The 25,737-nt window shown below is 37.9% G+C and overlaps 1 protein-coding gene across 2 annotated transcripts; it reads right to left on the bottom strand.

Moving 5' to 3' along the window:
- Nucleotides 1-1,128: 1,128 nt before the first annotated feature.
- CYP27C1 (cytochrome P450 family 27 subfamily C member 1) lies at nt 1,129-20,741 on the bottom strand. 2 transcript variants are annotated; one of them, XM_066553299.1, is made up of 10 exons: nt 20,412-20,741; nt 15,609-15,799; nt 13,774-13,973; nt 11,822-12,031; nt 10,380-10,543; nt 7,681-7,847; nt 6,827-6,905; nt 5,943-6,146; nt 3,331-3,492; nt 1,129-2,522 (listed from the first exon to the last, which is right to left on the bottom strand). In XM_066553299.1, the coding sequence occupies exons 1-9, from the start codon at nt 20,739-20,741 to the stop codon at nt 3,376-3,378; spliced, it is 1,662 nt and encodes a 553-aa protein (XP_066409396.1). In that variant the 3' UTR covers nt 1,129-2,522; nt 3,331-3,375. The 2 variants fall into 2 exon arrangements, with proteins under 2 accessions (XP_066409396.1, XP_066409395.1); XM_066553298.1 differs by having other exon boundaries at nt 1,129-3,492.
- Between the last annotated feature and the right edge of the window lie 4,996 nt (nt 20,742-25,737).

Raw genomic sequence — 25,737 nt, 5'->3', positions numbered from 1 at the left:
CATGTCTCAGAATGACTTCATTCTAAACTCTAGTTCTCCTGATAGTTTGAAACCTTCCACACTAGTTAATTTTTTCATTGTTACTGGTGATACTTGTTTTGAACAGGCATTATCCTTTGCCTTAAGAAGTAAAGAGCTTAACCTGAAGGTATTTGAAGATTTATGTCCTCTTACAATATTCACTTTTCTAGACTAATTACATAAACTTTTTGAGGATAAATTTAATCTCTTGCAGATATCCATGTTTCCACTACCTGTTATCTAATCCAACTGGAAAGAGCAAAATCAACTCAGCAGTTTTGTGTCCAACAAAACAAGTTCTCCAAACCCCATGGTTACATAGCTTCCAGATGTGCCAGGGCTTGATCTGCCAGCAAACCACAGGGAGGCAGAGCAAAAACCATTACAGTATAACCCTTTCTCCACTCACAGAAACTATTAATCTGATAATCTTAGTGTATCCTCATCTGTCCAAATCAAACTCTACCCTTCTTGAACAGTGAAGCACATTGTATTATAGCACTTAGAAGTATCTCTGACAGAAGTTGGGGAAGAATAGGTCAGATTGCATCCCATACATTGTAGGCTGTATTTCTCATTATTCTCACATACTTGCACTTTCTAGTCACCTGTGATTATCTAAGCCTTCCTCCACATATTACATTTTCAAGTGGAGAGCTCCTCAAATAAATTATTTTAATTTCCTACACACATATATTTTGCTATTAAATTAGAGACCATTTCTATTACATTCTGGATTGGTTTTGTTGTTGTTTTGGTTTGATTTTCACACTTTATGCCTTTTTTTCTTTATATCTTTAGTACTCTTCTGTGTATTAAGCAATTAATCAAAACATTAACATTAGAGTCAGTCCTTGGGTATTTCTTGGATAACTTTGCCAGTACCTTTCCTCCACAATGACAGTACTCTTAACATGTTATCTCCCCTTTTGCCAACTCATTACACACCTTAAATTCTTGTAAGAATCCCCCTCTTTTCTAGCTGAACTATTACTTTTCCATGGAGTAGTGAATCTTTCAGTTCAATGCAACAAGTTAAAGACTTGAGGCTGCTAAAGAAAAATGCCAATATAAATAGTAATTAAAATAAGAACAAAGCCTTGTAAATTCTGTATAAATATTTTATTATGTATAAAAGACAACTTACATGGATAGGTGCTCCATTAGAACAAAATACTGGCTGTTTTCATTAAAAAGTTCAAATGCTACAAAAAGCATTTCAGAATGTCTCTTCCATCTTCTGCACTGACATTTTACTTAGGGACTCATACCAAGCAGCAAATGTACTGCAACATAGCAGTGGCTGGTGTTTCTAATGATGCTATGACAAAGCAAAAGGAAGGCACCATATGGCATCCAAATTTGGATTCAAGGCAGGAGCTCCTTGTCTCCAAGTCAACAAAACCAGGCAGAGTTATGGAGTCAAATACTCAGTCCATAGACTTTTAAACAGATTTTGCAAAACATTTCCTTCGGGATGTCAGCTGGCTCTGGCAAATACAAATTTCTTCATTTGATTTAAGATGGAGACAATTGAAAATAACAATGGAAAAGGGAAAAAAAAAGGAAAGATGGAATAATTGGGAGGCTTGGAAAAATCAGAAGGCAGGCTTGTTCAAGGAAAATACTCCCTACAGAATACCTGGTTTTCTTACAGTACACATATATGCTCAACACAATAATAATATTTTAAATTCCTTATGTAGGCATTTAATCCTCTAGGAGATCAGACCAGTTTTGTTTAGTGTTATTATTTTGTATAGGAGATCCATACAAAGGAGATTTTGGTTCTCTTTTGTCTAAACCTTGAAAAGGCATCACAAAAAGAAATCAAAATATTTTAACAGTGCAACTGTAGTAGCTAGGTGGCAATGTGAAATTTCATGTCCACCATTAAAACTACAGTGTTTTTAAATTTCTAACCTGTCTTTGATTCCAAAGGCTAGACAACCAAAGAAAAATTTTGTCATTTTAAAAAACAAGTTGCAAAACTTTTGCTAAGTTTATTTAGCTGAAATATTTATGATTGCATGTAAACTACCTCCCAAAAAACAGTCAGAGCCTGACATGTAAACAGTTAACTATATATAATTACATATGTACCATAGTAGGATATGCAGGTTTGAACATTGTCCAAGGCATAATGTGGACACAGGGTACAAGGTTTCTCTCAAAAATGGGAATGTAAGGTTTGTGCAGTGATACTAAAGTTATCCAAAGTATCATGAAAGGGAGAGTTTTCTGTTGGCTGTCATAGGAAAAATAATCATAATAAAAAAACCGAACCAAACAAAACAACCCCCAAAAGACCAAACCCAAACTTCCAGGTGTCCACTCTTTCTGTTAGGCACCAGATAGTAAACAAACTTCTCTGAATACTTCAGTAGTCACATTTCCATCCAACAGAATTCTGTATTTGCCTATGGGTTCCGCAAGTTAAAATGGGAAAATTCCAGTTCTTACTGCTGAAGAACAGTAAAATTTACTGTTTCCAGTTCTTACTGTTGGAGAACAGAATAAAGTCAAAAGTAGCATTTTAATTAAATGATAAGAATGTAACAACTACTTTCTTTTAATATTTACATTTAGGTTTGGCATATTAGCTAGAACAATGAAAGTGGCTTGTGCTTTGGTGATGAGAACAATGCCTGGCTTCAAACTCTCCAATGTGACATTTAAACTTTCATTTTTAAGACTTTTATTTTTTTTAAACTATATAAAAACATTTTATGGGGATTATGTTTAGATAAATTTGTATATGTTCTGTATTTCAAGTCTAAACAACTTGACGTATATTGTATTTTTTCTATCCTTACTTTTCATATTACTGGAATTTTTTTTTAATACATGTAGAGTAAATGTTTTTACATATTAAAAAATGATCTCAAAATTTCATTGTTACGTGGAAACTTTTAAAAAACACTGGAGGACAAGAAACAGGAAAATATAAAGTTATACATGCAGCTAATTTCCACATATTACATAATAATCCCCTTGCTCTCAAATGCACTCACTGAGTAGCAGCATGACAAAACCACTGAATGATACTGACATGTCTGAATTTACTTCTGGTTGGCTTTTTTCAATGCATGTGCTGTTATTACAAGGAATTCTCCAGATAAAAGGAGATTCCCAGTGCAAGAAGGAATCTTTTTGGTATGTATTTTCATATGTGTAATTAACTGTTACAGGAGAGGTAATTGCTCTTATGTACTGCTAGAACTAAGGCAGAACATAAAACTTCATGATATTGTCAAATAGCTACAAACCAGAGAACAAGCATGTTTTAAACTTCCACAAAATGCAAACCTGTTTCCATGAAAATAGTACAAGCACTTCCAAAACGTTTGAGTTTCACTTCCTGTCAGAAAATCTGACATTGATGGAGTTTCCAGGAGTCAGAAGTCCATGAGTTTTGGCATGAACTGGTTCCGTTTTGGGAGAAATTTTGATTTCAAAATTCTGAAGTAGCTGTGAACATAAACAGGACAAGTATTAGAAAAACTGCAAAATTACCAATGAGGAGTAGCCTTTAAACAAGAGAACATAACACTGTCACAAGCAAAATTTGTGTTGCCAGTTTGGCAGAGTTTAAGTGCTATGATTCCCATGCAGGAAAAGAAAAAGAAGGTGTTACAAGGTAAAGATCATAATCCAAAATCTTCCTCCTCTGATGGAGGGAGGACTAAGCAAGTCCTTTCGGAAGAAATCCCACAGAACCAGATTAAATAGTCTGAACTACCAGATTAAATAGTCTGAACTATCAAAGAAACTAAGGTCTCCCAAACTTTGTGAGGTTCCCCTCTATGTCTTTTTGATTTCACTTCCTTTAATATAAATCAATATGTGAAATTATTAAGAAAGCTGTTGGAATCCCAATCCCATCAGAATCATTTTTCTAAATGAAGAATACTTCAGCTCTCTACTTTTACACTTTCAAGACATCCTCAACATTGCAACATCCTCAACTTTTCCGAATAATAAATCCCAAACACTTTTTTCTGTAAATTAAGTAATTTTCTCTTATTCTTTCTCTAGTATGACTGATAACCAATGCATTATTTTCCGAAACATAACTACATTTTTCAGTGTCAGATGTTTGATGAAGCTTTTATTCAATTTTTCTTTTTAAAATCCCTCTTGTTATTATCTTTGTCTTCCAAATTTCCTTGAATTTGGCTATATTGTCCTTAAAACGCATTGCATGGGGATGGCTGTTTATTGTTGCTAAGTGAGGACTCATCAGTGTTTGGCAAGACTGAGTAATTTAGCTCCTCTTTCTGACATACAAAATGCTTGCTAATGCTGTTAATATTATCTAGAATCACATTGCCTCGTCAGAATTGAATGATTTTTTACTGTATCACTCCAGTCTGTTCCTATGGTACTAATATTACTCAGACAGTTGTTCATAAATCTGTATTTATGCATTTATTTCTTCTCAAGGGCACTAACTTGCAACTGTCATTAATGAATAATTTTGTGTTGCTTCTAGAACTTTTCTTATTTTTCTTCAAAGTTCTATATTCACATCCCCTGATTTTAAATTAATTCACAGCAGCTTGGTATCCCATGCAAACTGTAAAATTATCCTCTAATCCATCACTTACACTGTTAATGAAAATAACAGCTTAAATCAAATGCAGGACAGACTTTTACTGAATTTTAATTAAATGCTTTCCCAGTTCAACAGCAATTATTCTATAGCTAATGCCTCCAGCTATTTCCTTTTTCCAACCAGCTGTGCATGCATTTTGTGGGCACTTCCATCTGGAACAAATTTTATTAATTTAATTGAGAGCAAAAACACACTGGACGTGTGAAAATACTCCCTGAAGTCAGAGTATATGACTTACTTTATACCCCCACATGAGGTAAGTGATCAAGTCAAAGAAAGAAATTAGATTGGTCTGAAACAATTTCTCGTTGATGAGCTCCATGTGTTTCTAATTTTAACTCACTGAAGTATCATTTCTGTGTTTGTAAATAGGTTGTGTGCTGATTTGCTCTAGTTTCTTTCCAGAAAACAAAGCAGGTTCTCCATTGCTTCCTTGAGCATCCTTTTAAAAAAGATGGAAATGTGTTTGTTTTACCAAGCCCCCTGGGAGCTCTCTCACTCTCAGCTCCAAAAGACAGGCACTAATTGTTCAGAGATTGCTCTCGAAGTTTATTGAAGGAAATTCAAAGACAAATTCAATCAAGCTTTCCTTTGAATACATGAAATGGATCTAAATATTTTTATAGTTAAGTAACTATAAATAATTGTCAAATCTTTACTATTTGATTGCACAGTCTGTACTCATTATTTGAGCTGTAGGCTGTCTTGTAAATGACAAAAAATGTAGCAGCTGTTGGGAACGCTTTCTTTATGATATGAACCAATCAAAAACAATATATCTAAATATGTACTATTTATATAACTATAAATTATGTATATCTAAAATGAGAATGAGTTAAAAGAAAGAACCAGAAGAGACAGAAAAGCCCAGAACATAGAAAAATTCTACTGTTTGTCATCACACTGTGATCAGTACAAGGATATAAAATCTATTTTCCATCTTTGTAAGTTCTGAATTCTTCTAAAATAAACACAGAAATTGAGCAGGTAACCATTGTGAAATACATTAAGAAAGATTTCTGATTTGCTTACAAAAGCCTTCTGTACCAAATCTATATATTTCCTTAACAAACTTACCTTTAGTTTTACATCATGTGTACTATACCATCTGCAATGTAGTTTAGGTACTATGCTGTATTTCAAGCATGATTATTTTCAATTTTTAAGTCTTTGCAGCTTGAGTACGTTAGACAACACTCCAAAACAAAGATTTTGAGCACTGTAGGATACCCAGAAATGGCATACATTAAAAAAAACAATACCAATTCACTTTCTTCTTGTAGTGCTGTCACATAGCTCTAACCTGAATCAGTGCAAGGTGGATTTCCAGCTCTGCAATTCTTTTTCCTATACAACTTCTAATGCCATAACCAAAGGGGATGGAGCCAAAGTTGTCTACTCTGTCCAAGTTATCTTTCCTCAGCCAGCGCTCAGGTCGGAACTCATTTGCCACTGAGAAATTTTCTTCACTGTATGAAGTGGCATAATGACAAAGTGCCAGCTGGGTCTGAGGAAACAAATGATATTTATATTTAGCTAGCTCCAACACACATAACAAAATTTAAAAGCATTTACAATTACTGTAATTTCTGCAATAAGAGGTGATAAAAATTAAGCAACTCAGTAATTCTGAAGACAAAAGAATACCTCAAAAATCAAATCCCTCACTCAGTTGGTCAAAGGAAATAATCTTCAAATTGTTTTCAATGTTGCTGGATATATTAGAGAACATGCAGTGGGGAAGGAGATGGGAACAAGTTACAAGTATTGGGAATTGTTTCATGAAGTTGCTTTGAGAAAAAGGGAGAAACTTTCCACAAAGGGAATTAACAGACAAAGAATTGGAAAACTGCAAGAATAATGAAATCTATGCTTTTTAAATTGAATTGTATCATTACACAGATATGTTATAAATAGACTCCACTATCAAGGATATTAAAAAGAAGTCATGATGATAAATTTCATTTGCAGGTGAGGACCCAAATAAAAAATATCAAAACAACAGCAACAAGTCAATCATAAAATCTATTTGTGGCATATAAATGGGTATTACTGAAATACTTTCCTCTTAATGTTCTATCATGGTGAGAACTTTTAAAATCAATGAAGTGTATATATGTTGGAGCAGATCATATTTCATTTGCAAAAATTAAACTGCTCTCTGCAGAGGACTTCAACAGAACCTACCCCTTTAGGTATCAAGTATCCTCCAATGATCAAGTCTTTTTGGGTCACTCTTCCATTTCCTGGCAATACTGGATATAACCTAGTGAGAAATATTTATCTGAAGTTCAAAAGTAATAACTAACACAAATTTTAAAATGTTAAGATTCCAATTTGCATTCACAAATATGCAGGATGAATGCCATAATCATTCACACCAAAAATGTTTATAGAGTACAGAACACCTTGAAGCTTCAAAGACCTTGAATCATCTGTGAGAATATGACCATCATCTAAGAAAAGTTATTTATTAGTAACTGAAGATTGAGCTATTTGGTCTATGCATTTATTTGCTTTATACATGTACAAGCATGAAGGTAGGTGGTCAAGCTGGAGACATTTTAGCACTACTGCTAAAGCTGAAAAAGCCTTATTGATGCCTTCTCTAAAATCCTCTTACTCCCCTCCCCTCATGATGAACATTTAGTATAAACATATTTTTAAAAAAAGTATGTCACATGACTTTCATTTAAATCAAAAAGCTTAAAATTGTTGAAGTGGGACTGCGAAGTACCAGTGTGGGGGAGGAGTTTGTTACATTTTATCATACAGACTAAAGGGAAAAATAAAGCTTTCTATTCCCTACCTTAACAGGCATGTCCTATGTTTGTGATACCACTTCTACCATACTGAGAAACACTCAACATTATATAATCTATCTTATTCATTGCTTGAGCATCCTTGGACACAATACTGCTGAAATAAATAAAAGTAGAAGCAGCAAATTGCACTAGAAACAATAAACTACAAATGCTAAAATGGACTCAAAATTCATTAGAATAACATGGAATTAAATCTTTTAGTTGTCTGCTACTTACCTCAAGGTTTCTTTCAGGACAGCTCTAATCAAAGGCAATTTCGGGACATCATGAGCCACTGGAACTTGATCTTTTCTCAGTTTATTGATTATTTCCTCATAAACACGTTGCTGCACCTCTGGGTGCTTTGCCAACAAGTATATGGCCCAGGACAAAGTGAAAGAAGTCTAAGGAAAAACCACAATCATCAAGCCCAACAAGATTACATTAATACTAATTTCAAGCCAAGAAAAACAATCAGCTTTCAACTATGTGTTTTAAATGTTTAAAGTTATGAAACAGGCTGGCAATGAGTCACATCTGGATTCAATGGGAGGTTGCCAGACGTTGCCATCCCCTCCTTCATCCCTTTTCCATCTAAAAGTCCACCACATATCAAAACAATCCCTGCTGATATTTTCCCAGTGAAATATAAAAAGCAACAGACAAACCAAATGCAAACCCAACTATGTGAGCAATATTGAAACACAAACACTCCAAACAGCAATGGATTAAGTTAGCTCTTAGTTTTCAATATGCATTTCACCTTTCCTTCCAACAAAAACACCTCACAGGAAACAAGATAAGAAAATTCTTCTCAGAACATTTCCAACCCCTTTTAAGCATATGGGGGTCCCCCCATAGCATCCACACAACAGAATTGATATCACCACTGCCTAAGATTATACTTTATCCTTTTGGTAAGCAATGCTCCACCACTATCATTTAAAAATATTTTGTGTGAAGAAGAAACAGAACACGAGGCAGGACACAGTTCAACTTTGAGCACAAGAGGATTTAAAGAAGCCCATCATCTAATCTTTTTTCACCACAGCTGGATAAAAAATCAGTTTGTGGAAATGTCTTATTTTGGTCTTAAGTTTAAGATCAATTTAGAATGCAAATTCATCATGATGGTGACCTTTTATGTCTTGTCTTCAAACAGGGGTATAATGCTTGAAGAACAACTCTCATAAGCTTTTCTTGATTTTCTTGCAATATGGAATGGCTGTGCCTTCTACAATGCAACCCAGTTGTATTCCACTGAGAGCAGCTGAAAATTGTACAGAAATTCTCTGATTAAACAGTGTTCCTTCCCAGGTTCCCAGTTCCTTCATAACTTCTTAAAAATTAGGACTGCTCCAGGAACAGACAAAATGCTTTGTAGCCAACAACTGCCTCACAATTCTGCTGAAAGCTTTTATTATCCTCAAAATCTCTTTCAGCTTCTATGATAAAATGAGATCTGAATTGACAGCAGAAGAAAAAAAAAAGGTTCCTTCCATTTTTTTGTTTTGTACTTGAAAATTAGGAAATCAGAAGTATAGTCCTCTCAGAAAAAGACTGTTGCCAGCTGAGAAAGCTGAGTCAAATGGAAAGGGTAATTCTTTTTGGCATGAACATTGTCCTTTTAGTTTAATGAAAAATGTCACACACTAAAAATGGAAAATTAATGGTGTGAAAGATTAGAAAATTAATGGGATTAATAACTGTTTTACTTAAGAACCAACATCAAAAACCTCTGCAAATTATTAAACCCTTGGGACATTTAACCAATGGAGTAATATTCAGCACATGAAGAAGTTTTACATATTCTCCTTATTTTGGAATTCAAAAGTGATTGATGCTGGGGTTTTTTGGTTTTCTTTAGAAACCTTACAAAGTTTCTTAAGCCAAAACAATCTGAATTCAATTATCCAGAGAGTTTTTCTTTTCTTTAAGACCATTTTACATTTTACTTATTTTAAACCTTTTTACTATAAGACTATTTAAGTCCTACATAACACTTCTCTATCAAATTAATACAATTTCCTTAAAAAATTTGTTCAGTAACAATCATTTATAGTAGAAGTGTTCACCAATATTCTAAATAGCTCTGTATACATTTTACATACAATAACTCATCTTTCTCTTTCCTTATTCTTCCAATGGTCATGCTGCAGTCAGTACTGAGCTACACTGATTTCATATGCTAGGAATGAGGGGGGAAGTACACACGACATTAATTTTTCTTCAAATGTATGGCAAATTAGAAGAATAAAGAATGAGAGACACTTGAAACACGTTCCTAGGTGTTCACATATTGGATACACCAGCCCCACTAACCCTGAGCCTCTATCACAGGTCTCTGCCTCAGCCTGACTCTATGTTGCCAGCACAAGCAGGGGCAGAGTGAACTTGTGCCTTATCCACATCATTGCTGGCCTAACATTCCCCCAGTAATGGATTCCAGCAGAAACCAGGTATCTGATCAATAGTGTGTGTCCCAGTTGATTTAATTAGCCATACATGGAAATCCTTTACCAAACTCTACATATGAATTTATTGATCAATGTTTTTCACCCTAACTTTCAGATAACCTTTCTATCGTGCTCCACCTAAAGTAGCACAAACACCAACCTGATAAGCAAACTAGTAAAAGAAAATGTATGAAATACAAGCTGAATGTAAAGACAATTGCTATTTTATCTGTTTAATAAACTGAGGAACAGACTCCCAAGTGATGGGTTCCTGTAAACCACAGCTAGATCAGAACGCTGATTTCATTCCAGTGGAGAGATTACACACTACAGGAAGTATTTTGTATCACTTTAAAGGCCTCATGGCTTAAATCTGTTAAAATTACATCCTTACCAGTAATTTAACCCCCCTGAAGAGAGCCGCCAGTGATCCTGGTGTACAAAAACAACTATGCACAAGAAAAATGGTAACAAGCTTACTGTGTCCACTCCTGCCAGAAGCATTTCAGTCATGTTGGCATAGATCTCTTCCAAAGTAAGTTCCTTACTCACTAGGAGGTGTGTAAGTAGCCCACCATTCACTACTTCTCCTTGGTCCAGCTGAGACTGAATAGCCTTCAATTTGTTGTCAACATGGATTTGACCTTTGGGATTCAAAAAAATTGTTAAGCCTCCATTTTTATTTTTGTGCTGCTTCCATTCAGCAATCATTTTTCTCACACTACACTGCACATCTAGGGGAAAAAAAATTTCTTTTTTCTTAAGGAAAAATCCTAGAGTGATGGTGGAGGTCTTTAGGTACTCATGGCAAGGAAAGATTGAGCTGACAGTAACCCTGGTAGTTCACAGCATGAGAATGCTGAACACAAAGAAAGGACACAAGAGACTTCAGTGCCCTTCCTTGAGGGAAACTCAAGGCCAAGTTTTATGCCCACCTGGCTTGTCTCCTGGTGACTCTGCAAGAAGTGGTGGACTCTGCAGAGCATGCTGCAGCTCAGCACAGAAGCTGCTGCAAGATACTAGCAGCATCCAGAAGGTCAAAGCCACAGAACTTAATTATTTTGAAGAGGAAGATGAGGACCATCAAGTGATAACAAAAATACAAAAACTTCAATGAATGACACACTGAGCAATTTCACCCATAGCTCCATGTACATTCTAGTGATTGCAAATAGCATCTTTGGTCAAGCAAGGCATTTAAGAAGAGAAAACCTCCTCTGAAAGTTAATGGTTCACAGAATGAGCTCACAGAATGAGCTTACAAAAAATGAAAATGCATGCAGCTTTCTAATACTTGACAGAAAAAAAGTTTTTTTAACACTCAAGAACATTAAAAAAAATAAAATTGCAAAGACAACTCCTTCTTCCTACTCATGTGAAAACTGATTCATAAAGTAGCCTGGAATGTTTTATTTACCAAAAAGCCCATATTGTAGTACATCAGTGTACTTCAATGTCAACTTATACACTTGTATATATATAAATAAACTTTACAAAGTGTTTAATGAATTGCTAGTGTCTAGTTTATTAACTTTCTAGTCAGTTTTAGTGGTGATTATGTTAGGGTGCCTAATTAAAATTTTGCTGAAGTCAACAAAACTACCCTCATTAAAACTGAAGGGGCTTAAGATAAAACCTTGGCAAAGCTCTTGGACCTGGAATGACAAGCGGGTGCTGAAACAGATGAAGATAAATAAAGAAAGAGCAGTATAAAATAGGGGAGTTTTGAAATGTACTGATAAATTTTGTTTTCAGTAGAATATTTTTTAAAACAGTTCCCCTGGCCAGTCTGCATTTAATATGAAACTTACTTCTGCCACAATGTCTTCTTATAATTTTAGAAGAGAAATGCAGCTTGTCCCGTTCAAACACATACAGAACCTGCAGAAATACAGCTGAACTTTTCTACTACTAAATCTTACTAAATTTGAAGAGTCCATCCCAGGATCTGCAGAACTCTCTCCAGGGTTTTGGAATAAGTGGACGAAGCCATTTAGGAATAGCACCTGCATACATAGTGGTCTTAAACATGCTAAACATCAATTCCAGAGCCTCAATATATTCAACAGTCTGCTGTGGGATGTTGTTTTCCAGGCAGCCCAACCGGCATTCATACAGAATAGTCGCCACACCTGCACATAAAAAAATGAAAGAATTGTCTATACACATACATGATTATATATTAATAATTTAAGGAATTAATTAGCATTAAATGGAACTACTTTACAAGAAATTTATTACTACTTCAGTTGGGGAACAGATAAAACAGAAATCCAGAGCACAGTAAAAGAGCCCAGCTAAACACTGCAGCAAGAGAGTAGTTCCTATGTCAATAATGCTCAGCATGAGAAGGCAGCCAGGAATTCCATCAGAAGCAGAGCAGCCTCCAGCCTGTTTGCTGTGTTTTGCACTGCACTGTGAATCCCAAGCCTGCCCTGCTGGCCTCTGAACACTCAGGGACACACGAGTCCAAAGACATTTCTGATAACTGCTGAGAACAGAGGAGTTTCTACTACTGGCTGTGTCTGTCATCAGCTGGTAGCAAATGAACGCTGAATTTGTGTAAATGGATAAAAATCTTGCACTCCAGATAGTGCTTTTACTGCACACACCATTCTCCACCCGACCCTAAAAAACAGCAGTGTGACACTGTTGCAAGTGACAATATTGACTGTCTCTTGTTCTGACTTGCTGTAATTTTCACGGATCTTTTTCTGCAGTTCTGCAGGCACCTCCACTAGACATTATCTTTACTGACAAAATTAATTTTGAAATTTGGTTATTTTTAACTCACTCTACCTTTCCTAATTTTCCTCCCTGGGAAGATATCTTTCTGCATCTTTTCTTTCTTTTTTGCCTCTTCCAGAAACTGCTAGTTCTTATACATCCTCTCACTGCTTACATGGTCCCTTCAAAGAAATCTTATGTATTGGTTCTCTGAACAGTTACAGGGTAAGTTAAATAAACAGCAAGTCATATAGAAAATAAATGTGTGCCAGGCACAAGTTACATGTGAAAAACTAAAAGAATGTGAAGAATTTAAACCAACCCATCAGTTACAGTGAATCTGTAAGCTCACAGTTTGAAATTCCATAAACTGGTAGTTAAATGCCATTTTTAGACACTATTAATGTGAAACAGACCAAGCAGGCAGCCAGTAATTTGACACAAAGTGAGCAATCTGGATATTCTTCAAAACCCAAATTACTCAGTTGCCTGTCAGCAAAGAGTACCAATGTTTTTAAAAGACATTACATATAACAAGATGGGGTTGTATGCAGTCAGTTAAAGAAATATATAAAATATGTGTCACCATGAGATTTCTATAAGAACACAGGAAATGCCGTACAGGCTCAGGCCAGGGTTTCATTCAGCATTCCCTCATTAATGGTAGCCAGTGGCAGATGATCTTAAGGTAAGCATAACAATCCCATAGTTGGCATCTGTAGGCAGGGAAAAGCAGTATTTTTTCCCACATTAAGCTGTGAACTGAATTTAGATACATCACATGGGGATTCCTCATTGGAATTTGGCTGGTATATTGTGAAATTAACATGCCTTAGAAGTCACCTGTTAGAAAGTCAGCACCCTTATTCTTGAGAAACTAATACAGAAATACAGAGTACTGAGACTGTTCAAGACCTTGATTGAACATTTTACCTATACACCAGCACTTCCATGGGAATTGCTCCTTAATACAAGGACTCTACAAAGGAATCCTACTGATACCCAATGCACTAACTAGGAAGACACACAAATGCAGAATATCAAACTTCCTTTTTCAGATTAATCAGCACAGTCATTTGACAGAAATTCCTAACCACAACCACACTGCTTTACATCCATTTTCTTTACAGATCCACCCTGGGCTTACCTTCCATTGAATACTTGAAGAAAAGGTTGTTAACATCGGTCACTGTTTCCCCATCCTCCTCTTGGCTTCTGAGGGTGTGGATTCTTTTAATTAAGTCTGTGATAACTTCATTGACTCCTTCAGAGTAAACAGCCACATCTTTGGGTTTCAGAATTTTTTGCCTCAGTACACTTCTCATTTTTAGCCACTGCTCCCCCTCCCTAGAAGAAATTATTAATAATGTCAATACATGATTTTCCTTAACAATCATCAGCTGGGTAAGAGCTCTGCAACCAAACTGTTTGTAATTTTTCATGTCAAATGAGAGCAAACAGTAAAATGAAAATTATGATAATGTATATTTTGTATTGTGCTCCCACAATTTTATTCTGCTTCTACAATTATATTCTGTATTATTGCATGTCCTCATTAAATTTCAGTGATGCAACCTGTATCTTAAGGTGTAAGTCAATCTCTGTGTTGAGTGACAGAACTTGCCCACTCAGTGATCCGAATTTGATGTGTCCCTATGTTAGTCTGTTAGTAGTAGCTAATGCAAGAAATTTGTAAGATATTCTATTAAAATTACCCCGAATGGGTGGTCTGCAAAACTGCTTTTACAGAGAACCAGTACTTAATTACCAAATAAAGGTCTCACATTCACATCTGACAAATCAACAACTTGAGCTGGTACCATAAATTCCGTTACTGATACATCACTTTCAGCTGTCCCAGTTCTAAACCCACAAAGTAATAAGAGAGCAGAGCTACCAGTAGAGAAACAACTTACAGCTACACATTCTGCTTTAGCTGAGCTATGTATGGAAACCTTGATGCTGAAGACTAAAAATCTGAATTGTAGTATCTACATGCTCTGTATGAGCAGAGTATTTGGGAACAGTGGCTCCAAGCATACTTTTCAATTCCTTATGAATATGGGCAATTATCTTTTATGTGTTTATTTAAAATTGTTATATTTCCCATTACTTTTTTTACCAGGAGCAATGCCATTGCAAGGCACAGAAACTTATCATCCAGCAGAAGAATTTGATCTCTTTAACAGATATCTCCTGAGTCTCCTGATTTAAGATCTCTTTTCACTAAGTATCAAGGAACTGTTAGTTTGAGTCTCAACTGCAGCTTAAGATTTGAGTCTGCAGTGCAATACATAACACTTTTGCTACCATGAAAAACAGACTGTCCATGACTCAGGAAATTAATTTCCCTCTAAATAAACATCCTATGTCAGTGGGGACTCTGAGTAGTTCCCAGTGGCAATTAACCACACCCACATGCACTGCCAGGTTATGCAAGCTGCACAGACAGATAGCTCTTCTGGATCCAGCCAGATTCAAAAATATCTGTCTGGGGATGCACTACAGTGTGAATTGACCATTCTTTACATTTGTCTACTGAGGGGGCACTTCAAAGAACAATAAAGCTAAAACCAATCTGAGCCAACAATTCCACACAGCACACTGCCTGCTAGATAGAACAGTCTAGAACTGATGCAATGAACCCACATTCATGCAGTGCAGTGTCAAAGCTAGTAAGCTCTATTCTGTAAAACTGCTTGCAGGTAAGTGACTCAGCTCAAACTCCAGTTGATACACACTCCCAAAGAATGTCTTTGTGCAAAGTAGCTCACTGCACACTCAACTACACATCATTGCCATGCCTTTGAAACTTCACAGCAGGACAAATTCACAGCATTCACCACAAATACTTCTCCCCACTAGACACACAAATTTCCCCACAGAGAACAGCCTGATTTCCCAGATGACCTGTACAGTCCTTCAGAAAATCACTAAACTTGCACAAGAAAACAGGGAAAGTGAAGGGCTGACAGCACTTACGCAGAAATGAGCCCCGTGGCTCTCCCCCGTAAATCTCTGTACTCCTGCCAGGACTCCATGTTGGCTCTTTGTGGTGCTCTGCCTTCTGCTCGGAGCACTTGAGCAACCATGTCTCGATCTGCAATGGATACAACAAACTGGGGACCAAAGTGAGACTTGAAGATCTTTCCATATTCCTGAGTGTGTTTTTGCTACAGCATCACCAACAAAGAGAAACAGAAGTCAAGTATTACTAAGGAAAACTATGACAAAAGGAAACTAACAATTTGTTATACACAAACTCTCTCACATCTAGAATTTGATCCCCAGCCTTCTCGTCAAGGAACAGTTTGAAATGTCAGGAGAAGCATGTAAGCATTACTGTGAAATATTCACAAGGAAAACAGAGAGGTCACACAGTTCAGGACCCTGCCTGGAAAGACCGAAAGCTCTAAGGCACAGAGTATGAGTGAAACCAAACACTGAGAAGATGAAAGCACTTCAAAACACATCCCTTCAGATCAAACAGGTCAGAAAGCATGTCTGCAAAAATGAAAAACATGAAAGCATATAGGGTTAAATTACCACTACAATACAAAGATATCTTTTGTGAATAACTACTTACTCTTCCACTTAATTGCTTATAAAGAAGCTATGCATAAGTTTCTCACACCTAACCAAGAATAATGACAGCACAACAGCCTAGTGAAAAACTGCATTTTGGAACAGATTGGTCAGCAGTAAATTTGAGAGAGACATATGCTAATTCTGCAAAAGAAAGGAAAAGGTGGGATCTTATTCTTCAAATGGGGTTTATTAAGTGGTTGATCCACAAATCATGTGATTCAGGCTTGAGGCAAATAAGAGGATTGGAAATTAATAAAGAGGATTGGAAACATTAAGCTGTGTATATATATATAAAAACAAACATACGAAACCAACCCAAACAGTTTTCCAGTAAGATTGCACTATCCCTCTCCCATGAAATCTTACTGATTATTTCAAATAAATTTCATTCTGACATGGTCATGAAGTGAAATTCTCAACTCTTACAAATTCACTTGGAGTCAAGGTACATTCTCATTTCAGAGGGGAGAAAAACTCCCCCAAAACTGCAAAGCAGTTATTGAAAAGATATTCTTAAGACTGTGAAAATCAATTTTAAAGCCTTTATTTCTGGTTAAAGTATTAAGACAAGTTAAACTGACCAAAGTTTAAGTTTGACACATTATCTATATTCTAATCCAAAGACATCTGCACGCAGTTATGCTGATTATAAACCGAAGATGGTTGACACCAACTGCACTTGTGAAAATCTAGTATTGACCCAAGATTAATTTATGTGAAATATATTTTATTTAATCTTAGTTACAGAGATGAACTGTTTAATTGCCAACAATAAGTTAAAGACACATGAATCACTCTTCAGAATATGATACCAAGTACACTTAAAAAAATGTAATTCTTTTTGTCTAGTTTCCAAATAAAACATGAATTGTGCAATTGTGGTCTCTGCCAGTCACCTCTTAACTACTTTTGGAACACAATGGACAACTTCAGTCAAAGGTCTAAATATTCTTACCATTTTCAAAAATCAGCATCTAGATTCATATGAGACACATGTATTGGTCATCCTGATGAGGGAAATGCTACAGCAGGAACTCAGTTGTCATTTCTGTGTGGTCTGCTCCTAACCAACACCACAGACAGACCAAGTATGAACAACCTCTCCCAAAATCAAAAGCATCTCTTGCCTTAGAAATACTTTAGGGATACTGAACTTGGAGAAAATAACTTTGAGAGTATGTGTCTTGAAAGAAAAGCATGAGTTGTGAAAGGAGTGTGGCGAGGAAAAATCAGTGGAGTGAGAGGAATACAGGCCACCAGTCACAGAAAAACAGGTTCAAAAAATTTTGGTACTTAGGGAGCAGTTTATTTTTTCAGTGATGGTGAGGTTTACATGGGACAACAAACTTCAACAGAAAATAAATCAAGTGACAAGCCATGCAATCAAATAAATTAAATACTAGTTTTAAACCAGAAATGGACAGGAACAAAGTATTTGGAAAGAACAAAGTATTTGGACATGCTTTCTTTCAATAGACTGAACACCATTCTATCAACTTCATGTATTAAAAAATGCCCAGGATTTCCATTTCAATATTTTCTATTACAACATGGGTTTTTTTTTTCCTTTGTTCCAAACCTTGAAAATGTTCCTCTCTGGTGCCTCACATACCACTCTCACACCAGTCATTCTTTCACACACCATAAATTCAAACTGCCAGCATCCAAATCCCTCCCTCCTCACCTTTCTTTTCTTTATCCTTGCATAGCACTGATGAGACAAAAGAGATCCAACCCCATCAAATTAAAAATACTTTCCCTTTGTCATAATTGCTGTAGGCATTACTACTTTGGCCAGATCTAGCTGGAATCATGTTACTGAGAACAGAACCTCCTTTGTGAAAAGGCTCTCGGCTTCCCCACCCCTTCTGCATATAGCACACAAATATTTGTGTGCACCAAAGGACATCGCTTAAGTAGCTGTGCTGGTTACCAAAGGGTTTGGGATTAATTCATTCCTGATGTTCACTGTATTGTTAAATTTAACAGACTGTTAAATTTAATGCCTACTTGCATTCTACGTGTAGGCAAACAGGGCATCCTGTGATTCTTGAGACTCTAGGCAGAATAAAAAACTAATATATTGCAACTTCTCCTTATCCTTCCTCACGCTTTTCTTTCTAGGAATAGAATTCACTAAAGAAAAAAATACCCATATCAGCTAGTGGTAGTGAAAAGGATAAACTATTTAGGATGTCTTATATTCTTTTTAATATTTTGAATGATTTTCACTGTTTTGACAGTGAAAGAACTTGAAACCAATGGTAGGTTTTTAGTGTTATGAAACTATGATGAGTACCTCTCAAATTCTGTACACCACCACAGAGTTAGAGGAAAAAAAGAAACAGAATGAAACAAAGAGCTTTAGCTGTCTTCAACTTCCACGTGCATGTCTTAGTTAGCAAGCAATCAAGCTGAGCAATTCATCATTAGCAATCTAGTTTGGGTGCCATGGAAGACAGCATACATCCTATCATTTCTTCTTAAAAATCTAAATTGTCAATATAAGAAAGCTGGACAAAACTAAGCAACTTATGTGATGCTTTATTTTTCTGTCTCCTGCCTCTTCCTGGTGTTTTTAGGCCCTTTGTAAATCTTAACTTTCAAGTTTTGATTCTCATACCATTTAAAGTTCGGTTTTCTTTACTGTCCCTTTTCTATTTTTATTTTCCTTTCTCTCTCTTCTTTTTTCTTGAAATTTCAGTAATTTTCAGACAGCAAACCTCTTGGGGTTTGTGAATTTCTGACTGTGAATGTCTTAGCGATTTGGGAAAGGTCACTAAGAAAAGCAAAATAATAAATGCCCAGTTTGAAGTATTCCCAACAAGATATGTACTGCCGGTGGAAAGCTCATGGATCCACAGCTGCAGAAGAGTGAAACACGCAGCTTTACTCCCTTATACACAAAACGCTTCCTTTAGAATCGCTTGGACTACACGGGGAAAGGGCCCCAGGAGATGCACTGTGACTTTTCAGGAATGAAACCCACATGTTTGGCCAAGCAACCAAAAGAATTCATCTCTGGATAGCGACAGCCTTACGGTAAGAGTGCTGCCCATGCCAGCATCCCACACTGGCGCTGCACAGAGATCCTCGTTCCCTAGCTCCCTCAGGGATAACGCGCCTCGCCCACCCTCACCAGGTGCGCCCGGAGGAGAGAACCCGCCACGGCTCCACAGCAGCGGAGGTGCCCAGACCGGAGGACGCTGCTCAAGCCCCACCTGGCCTCTGGTTCGCTTGGCCGCCTCCCCCCGCTGCAGCACCGCCACACGCCAGGTGACAGGAGCCGCTCTCGGCCCGCCCTCCGTCCTTCCCTCCCTCCTTCCCTCCCCTCCCCTCACGCCGCCATCCGGCCGCGCTTCCCGCCACCGCTCCCCTCCCCCGCGCCAATGTGGCGGCCGGGCAGGGGGCGGCAGGGCCGGCGGCGCCAGCCGCCACCATTCGCGACCACTCCGGGCCTGTCCCTCGCCCCCCCGGCGAGTTCGAACCGCCCGCCTCCCGCCACAGGGCCGGCCAGCACTGACGGCAGCGGGGCTAGGCGCATCTACCCCTCCCTCAGGCACTGCGATAGGCAGAGTGTATTTATGTAAGGGGAGGCCGGGGCAGGAGAGACAAAATGGTCTCGAGCACGGCGGGGCCGGGCTGAGGGAAGGGCAGCGGCCGCGGCGGGGTTGGGGCGGCCCCGGGTGCCGGCGGAGCCTCACCGCACGGGTGGGTGCTGCAGTCCAAGAGTCCGGGGAAGCCCACGTTTCCCAGCCCTGCCCGCCGAAAATAAGCCCTCTGCAAGCTTGTGAAACAGCCCAGTTAAAAAAAAAAAAAAAAAAGAAGAAGTGGGTTTTGTTGGTTTTTGGTTTTGTTGTTTTTTTGTTTTTTTTTTTTTTTCCTTCTTTGAGCTCGAGGCACCTCCCCAGCGGTTGAAAACGCGCACAAAGATGCGCGGGGAGCGCTCGCGGGCGCCGGGGCACCGGGATCGTGGGATCCCCCGCGAAACAAAATTGCCGGAGCCTCCGGGGCTGCGGGAACTGGAGCGGGGGATCCCCTAAACCCAGCTCTCCCCTGCGGGAAGGCAGGGCGGCGGCGATGCCCGGCTGCGGTGCTGCTCGCCCGGCGATTCACCGGCGCTTTACCAGGGGAGGAAAGGAAAGGTTTAAGTAACCCTGGCGTGATTAAGGCGTTAAGTACCCGAGGGAGCTGTACCTGGATTTCATGAATGCGGCCGAAGCCGTCCTTCCAGAAGAACTCGTAGAGGTTGTAGAGGGTGTTGGGTCCGGGCATTTCGTGCAGGCTCTTCACCCTGCCCAGGCGGCGCCGGGGGGGCTCCAGCAGCTCCGCTCCGCGCCCCTCGCCTTTGTTCGCCGCCGCTGCCCGCCGGCCGCTCCGCACCTCCAGCGGCTGGCTGCTGCTGCACGGCCGCGGCTGCCCGGGAAACCTGCTGCTGCTGGCAAAAAGTGCCTGGTAAAAGTAAGTCCTCTCACGTTCAAGTGTCTGCTTGCATTTCATCGTCAAAACTCTGGTGAAGAAAGACATGACTTTCAGTTTCAGAAGGGTCCACTTTGCTCCTGGAGCTGCTTTTTATTTGGTTGCTCTTTCTTCGGTGCTTGCTTTAACTTGTACAAGCAGCACTTCTCCAAACTCTTACTGCATGAGCATCAGTTTACACAGACCATTATTTAACGCTCCCTCCCCTAGGGCTGGAAAAGGGGGGTGGGTCTGGGATGAGACTTGAATAGAACGAACCTATTATTTTGTATAATTCAAATCAGATAAATTTACCCATTATACATGCAGCCAAAGTCCAGCTTTTGCCTCTTTCACCCATTAGTTTGGTGAAAAGCTCACCCCATCTTTCTCCTACTTTTTAAAAAAAACAGGATTAGGCCTATTTTTAATTTTTTTTTTTTGTGGCATTAATTCATTCTCCTGTGTTAGAAAATAGGGTATTTTCTGCAAGATGTTCTCTTAGAACCGTTCATTATCCTGTAACATATTTGAAAAACATTTGTGCATCCACATACAAGTAGCACTGGTCTTACGCAATAACCTTACACAAAAGATTCCTGTAAATGACAATGTTAGAGGTGTTATTTGTATTGCAGAATGATTTATCTTTTGGACAGGATCTTATCACTGCATAAGTAGCTTGTGTCAACTTTTGTAGAAATCCGCACAGTTTAAAAAGTATTTGTGTTATTTTCGTATGTATTTCTGTATTATTCCAAAGATGTTAGTGATTATCTGTAAAATGTTGATTAGTTTCTGAAATGATGTGGAAGAGACTATCTTGGTTTTTAAGTGAGTCAGACACTCAGATAAAATTTGAGGACAGAGGAAAGTCTCAAGGAAGATCCACATTTCTAGAACAGAATTATGAATAACCTGCTGGAAAAGTAAATCTAGTAAGCACCAAAATTATTCACTTATGTTTTCCTTATTTATCTTCACTTAGATTTTTGAGGCTGTATTCTGATTTAGCTCTGTGTACATGATTACTGTGGGCACTGATAACTCCACTGAAACAAGTAACTCTGAAGTTAGGCGCATCAGTCTTTATGGATACAGCAGTAAATTTTACAGGAATAAAATCTGTTAAAGTACATGCTGGTTTAAGCTAAAATCATGTCTTTGAAATGGACTGCATCATACTTGAAAGGGTCCAGAGAAGAGCAACAGGAAAAACAAATTAGAAGGTTTTTAAAAACTAAATAAGAAAGGTTGAGAGACTTATTTCATCTGGGAAAGATGACTACCACAACCATGACAACAGCCTACAGATGTGGACATCTTTTGTTAAAAAAGGGGCATGTCAGAGAGAGAAGAATGAAGATGATGGGCTTAGTTTGCAGCTACAGATTTCTTGATTACTTTTCCAGGTAGCCTTGGTACCTCACATTTCAGGCAGCCAGGACGTTACATACTTGCTATCACTGAGCTTTGCAAGAACAGGTTTGAGAACATCATCAGGGAACCTCTGAAATTCTCCTACATTTCTACGAAGTGTAGCTACGTTACTTCTTTGATATATATCTGTAGATGCTCGGAGAGAGACAGTTACACAGATTTTTAAAATTATATTAACATTGTAATTTCTAGATTGCTGGAGAGAATATGTGCACCCTTCCTAGAAACTCCTGCTCAGTATCAGTATGGTTGATTTTTTTTCTATTTTGAAGTAATACCTGGTTAAGGTAAAGCATCTGCTGCTATTAATATGCTAGTGAGATAAACTTAGATACATTATGCTGTAAAGGTTACAGTTTAGCAACTGGTAGTAGTCTCTGAGTGTACCTTTTTCCAGTTTCCATATATGGAATTCTCCATTATTTTCCCCTGTTACCCTTTTCCCATGAAAATCACTGTAGGACATATTGTTTCTAGCCACTTGAAAAAGCTTCAGAAGCTTTATCCTTTAAGTACTTCACCAGAACAGTACCTGCTTTCCTTCTGAGGAATTTCTGGAGGTGGCAGTAGTCCCAGCATAGGAACTAAGGATTGTATAACCCCACCTGCACTCAGTTTCTTCTCAGTTTACTTATTGTTAGATTTGTTTGTTTGCAATAAAATGGTCTGAAACACAGACCCCATTAAAAAAAACAACATGTAAACACTCAGAGAATTTGCAATTTCAGTGAAACAGTGAGCTCACCTGGTGCAGCCCATAAAACAGCTGCAAACCTTCAGACCTCATTACTGGCAAACCTCAGCAAATTTTTAGTATTTTAAAGAAAGAGTGGAATGTGCCTTTTGAGAAGAGTCCCAACCCAGGAGTGCCTGTGAGACACTTCTATTACTGCTTATCATCTTGTAATTTTATTACAAGGAGACATCAGTGTTTTGTAAGCAAAGCCAAAACCACACCATCCTGAAGAATTTCCAGAGTATATTATAGGCAATGGCAGAGTGTAACAAAGAAACAAATTAATAAGAAAGCCCTAATGATAACAATTGCCAAATTTCTTTGATATAACAGAAGGATTTAAAGGGGTGTGTAAAGGTACCACACCTGCAAATCTATATAGAGTACCTTTCTTGCACAAATGGAGATGAATAGATTGACATGCACAGAAATTATTTTTTTGTAGCGCAGATGGTACCCAGAGGTAGGTCTGATGACCGGTGGGCCAAAAGTATTTATAAGTAATAGATATTTCTAGGCAGTTTGCCAGAGGGAGTAGAAATTCAGAGCCACTAACAGATGCAGCTCTGGTACACTATTAAAACCTTGCTCTACAATAATCATCAGTAATGCCATAGCAACCCATCAGTGCAGATATAAGTTTCTTTTTCTATGTAAACCGTACAAAAAGAACACTCCAGACAACAAAAGCCAAATTGTAAGGTGGTTCAATAGCTGAACACAGGAAGGGAATGTTTATGAATGTGAGTGAATACATGTGGGCTACCACAACATGGAATGTGTAATTAAACCATTCACTTCTCTTTGCTGTGCCAGATCGTAATTGTGTGGTTCTGTTTGACTTTCAAATTAAGAGCTTTAGTGTACATATGTGCCACTAATGTTCCTGCTTTACTGACACACTTCACATCCTTACTACTGCAGAATCCGAGTTGAAGATCAAACTTGCAAAACTGCAGAACATTGAGTAGTCAACATTATGAGTAAACGCCAAAATTTACGTGACAAGAGACAGATGAAACTGAAATAAGTTTCCTAGAATAGACTTGAAAAAGAGAAAGGAAGAGTAAAGGAAAGGAGCCAATAAACATTTGAAAGAGCAGCAGAGGATGAAATGTTTAGAGGGCAGCCTAAAATGGTGGAGGGGTTGGCATTGTCTGGTCCCATTTTCCTCCCAAATATGAACACAGACTTATTTCAGGTAACAGAAGTCCAGCAGTAGAGCCACAGAATTCCCAGGAATAAGGGTGATATAGCAGCCATTATACAAAACCTCCTTCCAATTCCACATAATGCCACCAAACCATAAAGAAGAGAGGAGTTATGCCATCAGCACAAACCAACCAAAACACATTTATGTGACTTAAATATTTTCTCCTACTTGTACAACCTATCGGTATATATATTTATCAGACATCTTAACACTGACTCAGAAACACACACAGAGTCCTTTAACTTTAAACAATGACGTTTGTCCTAGCCTGTTGGTCCTTGGAGTCCGAAAATATGTTTTATGTAACAAGTCAGTTGGGACTTTTGTTATTTCAAACAAGTTGGAGCACATGCCCCTTCACAGCAGACACACTTCAGTTTTAGTTAACTTTTGCTATGTAATGGGCTCATAGTATAAACTAAACTTGGTTTATTGATAATTTAGATTATGTATTATTTTTGGATAATTTGTCTTCAAACCCACAGTTCCTGCTGTTCTCTCAGTCTAGTCACCCCAATGGTCTGATTAATTGTACTTTGTTACCTTCGTTTAGTTATTTCTAAATCCAATTTAAACTTGCCCTCCTCTTTGCAGGAACTCTGACAAAGTTCAGTCAAAGATCTTTGTGTCAATAACATTGGTATTCAGAGTCAATGGTTACATTATCATCTTACCAGAATTCTGTTTTCTTAGAATTATTCTCACCTTTTAACAGTCTTGGCTATATCTGGTTTGTAATTCTTTGAACATAATTTTATTACATCCAGTATAATAAATATTGTACTGTATGTTTTACATATCTGTTGAAATAGCTACAAGTATAAATAATTTATAAGTATAATTTATGGACATAAAAGATTTTACAGGAGGCATTTAACTTTGCCCAACATTTTCAGCTAGGACTACACAGAAATGCTCTTCAGAACATTTGCAAAGAAAAGCTGAAAAAGGGTTGCATTGTCAGAAATATAAACAAAAAATTTCAGTGTAGTTTAAAACATTTTCACTGAAAAAGCCATACAGCTAGTCATAATTTTTTGCCTTTTGTGACTGTCCTCAAGCACATCTTCTGAAAGATCCTTTCAGGTTGTGAAGCCACTTCTTTGGAATTTTAAATGCTCTCTAAATTCCTGTTTTTTCCTGAAAACAGGACAAATCTGAACTTCACAGGCTAAATACTAATCAAAGATTGTACAAAAAGAAGGTATTTAAATGAGAACAAGCAAGCCAATTCTGCTGTGACTTACTGTTCAGCCCTTGATAAAAACCCATGAATCAACTGTAAAGAATTCAGTTCTACGTGCAGACTTCTCATAGATTTAGATCCTTGCCCTGTGCCTCCCAGGGCATATGACACTAAGTTATACTGAGAACCACTTGCCTTGAAGTCCAGCATTTTTAAACACAAAGAGGAAAGTATGTCATTACAAAAAATGACCATCAGGAGGGTGTAAGGAGACACAGAAACAGAAACTGGCTGTAGTTTTGTCCTTGGGTGAGCCGTAACGCTGTGAAATTGCCACCCCACCATCACTGCACTTTTTGTCTACAATGCCATTTTAATGAGCAACAGCAGCACCCTTCAAGCATTAACATCTTCATGTGGACACCTCCTGGTTTGCCACAAGAAGGAAGGGCACAGAAACACAAGCTTCAGTATTGTAGCCTATCGGAAA

This window comes from Molothrus aeneus, chromosome 7 (genome assembly GCF_037042795.1).
Source record: "Molothrus aeneus isolate 106 chromosome 7, BPBGC_Maene_1.0, whole genome shotgun sequence".
Classification (NCBI taxonomy): Eukaryota; Metazoa; Chordata; class Aves; order Passeriformes; family Icteridae; genus Molothrus; species Molothrus aeneus.
The sequence above is the reverse complement of the archived record's forward strand: the minus strand, read 5'-3'. Positions and strand labels throughout refer to the sequence as shown.

Bases quoted from the DNA above. Each gene is read 5' to 3' on its own strand.
- CYP27C1 (XM_066553298.1), bottom strand. From the start codon at position 20,741: ATGTCTTTCTTCACCAGAGTTTTGACGATGAAATGCAAGCAGACACTT. The intron at 12,032-13,773 runs GTAAGCCCAGGG...TTTTATGTGCAG, and splicing joins CTTCAAGTATTCAATGGAAG to GTGTGGCGACTATTCTGTAT. The intron at 7,848-10,379 runs GTAAGCTTGTTA...GTTTTTCCTTAG, and splicing joins TTCTGGCAGGAGTGGACACA to ACTTCTTTCACTTTGTCCTG.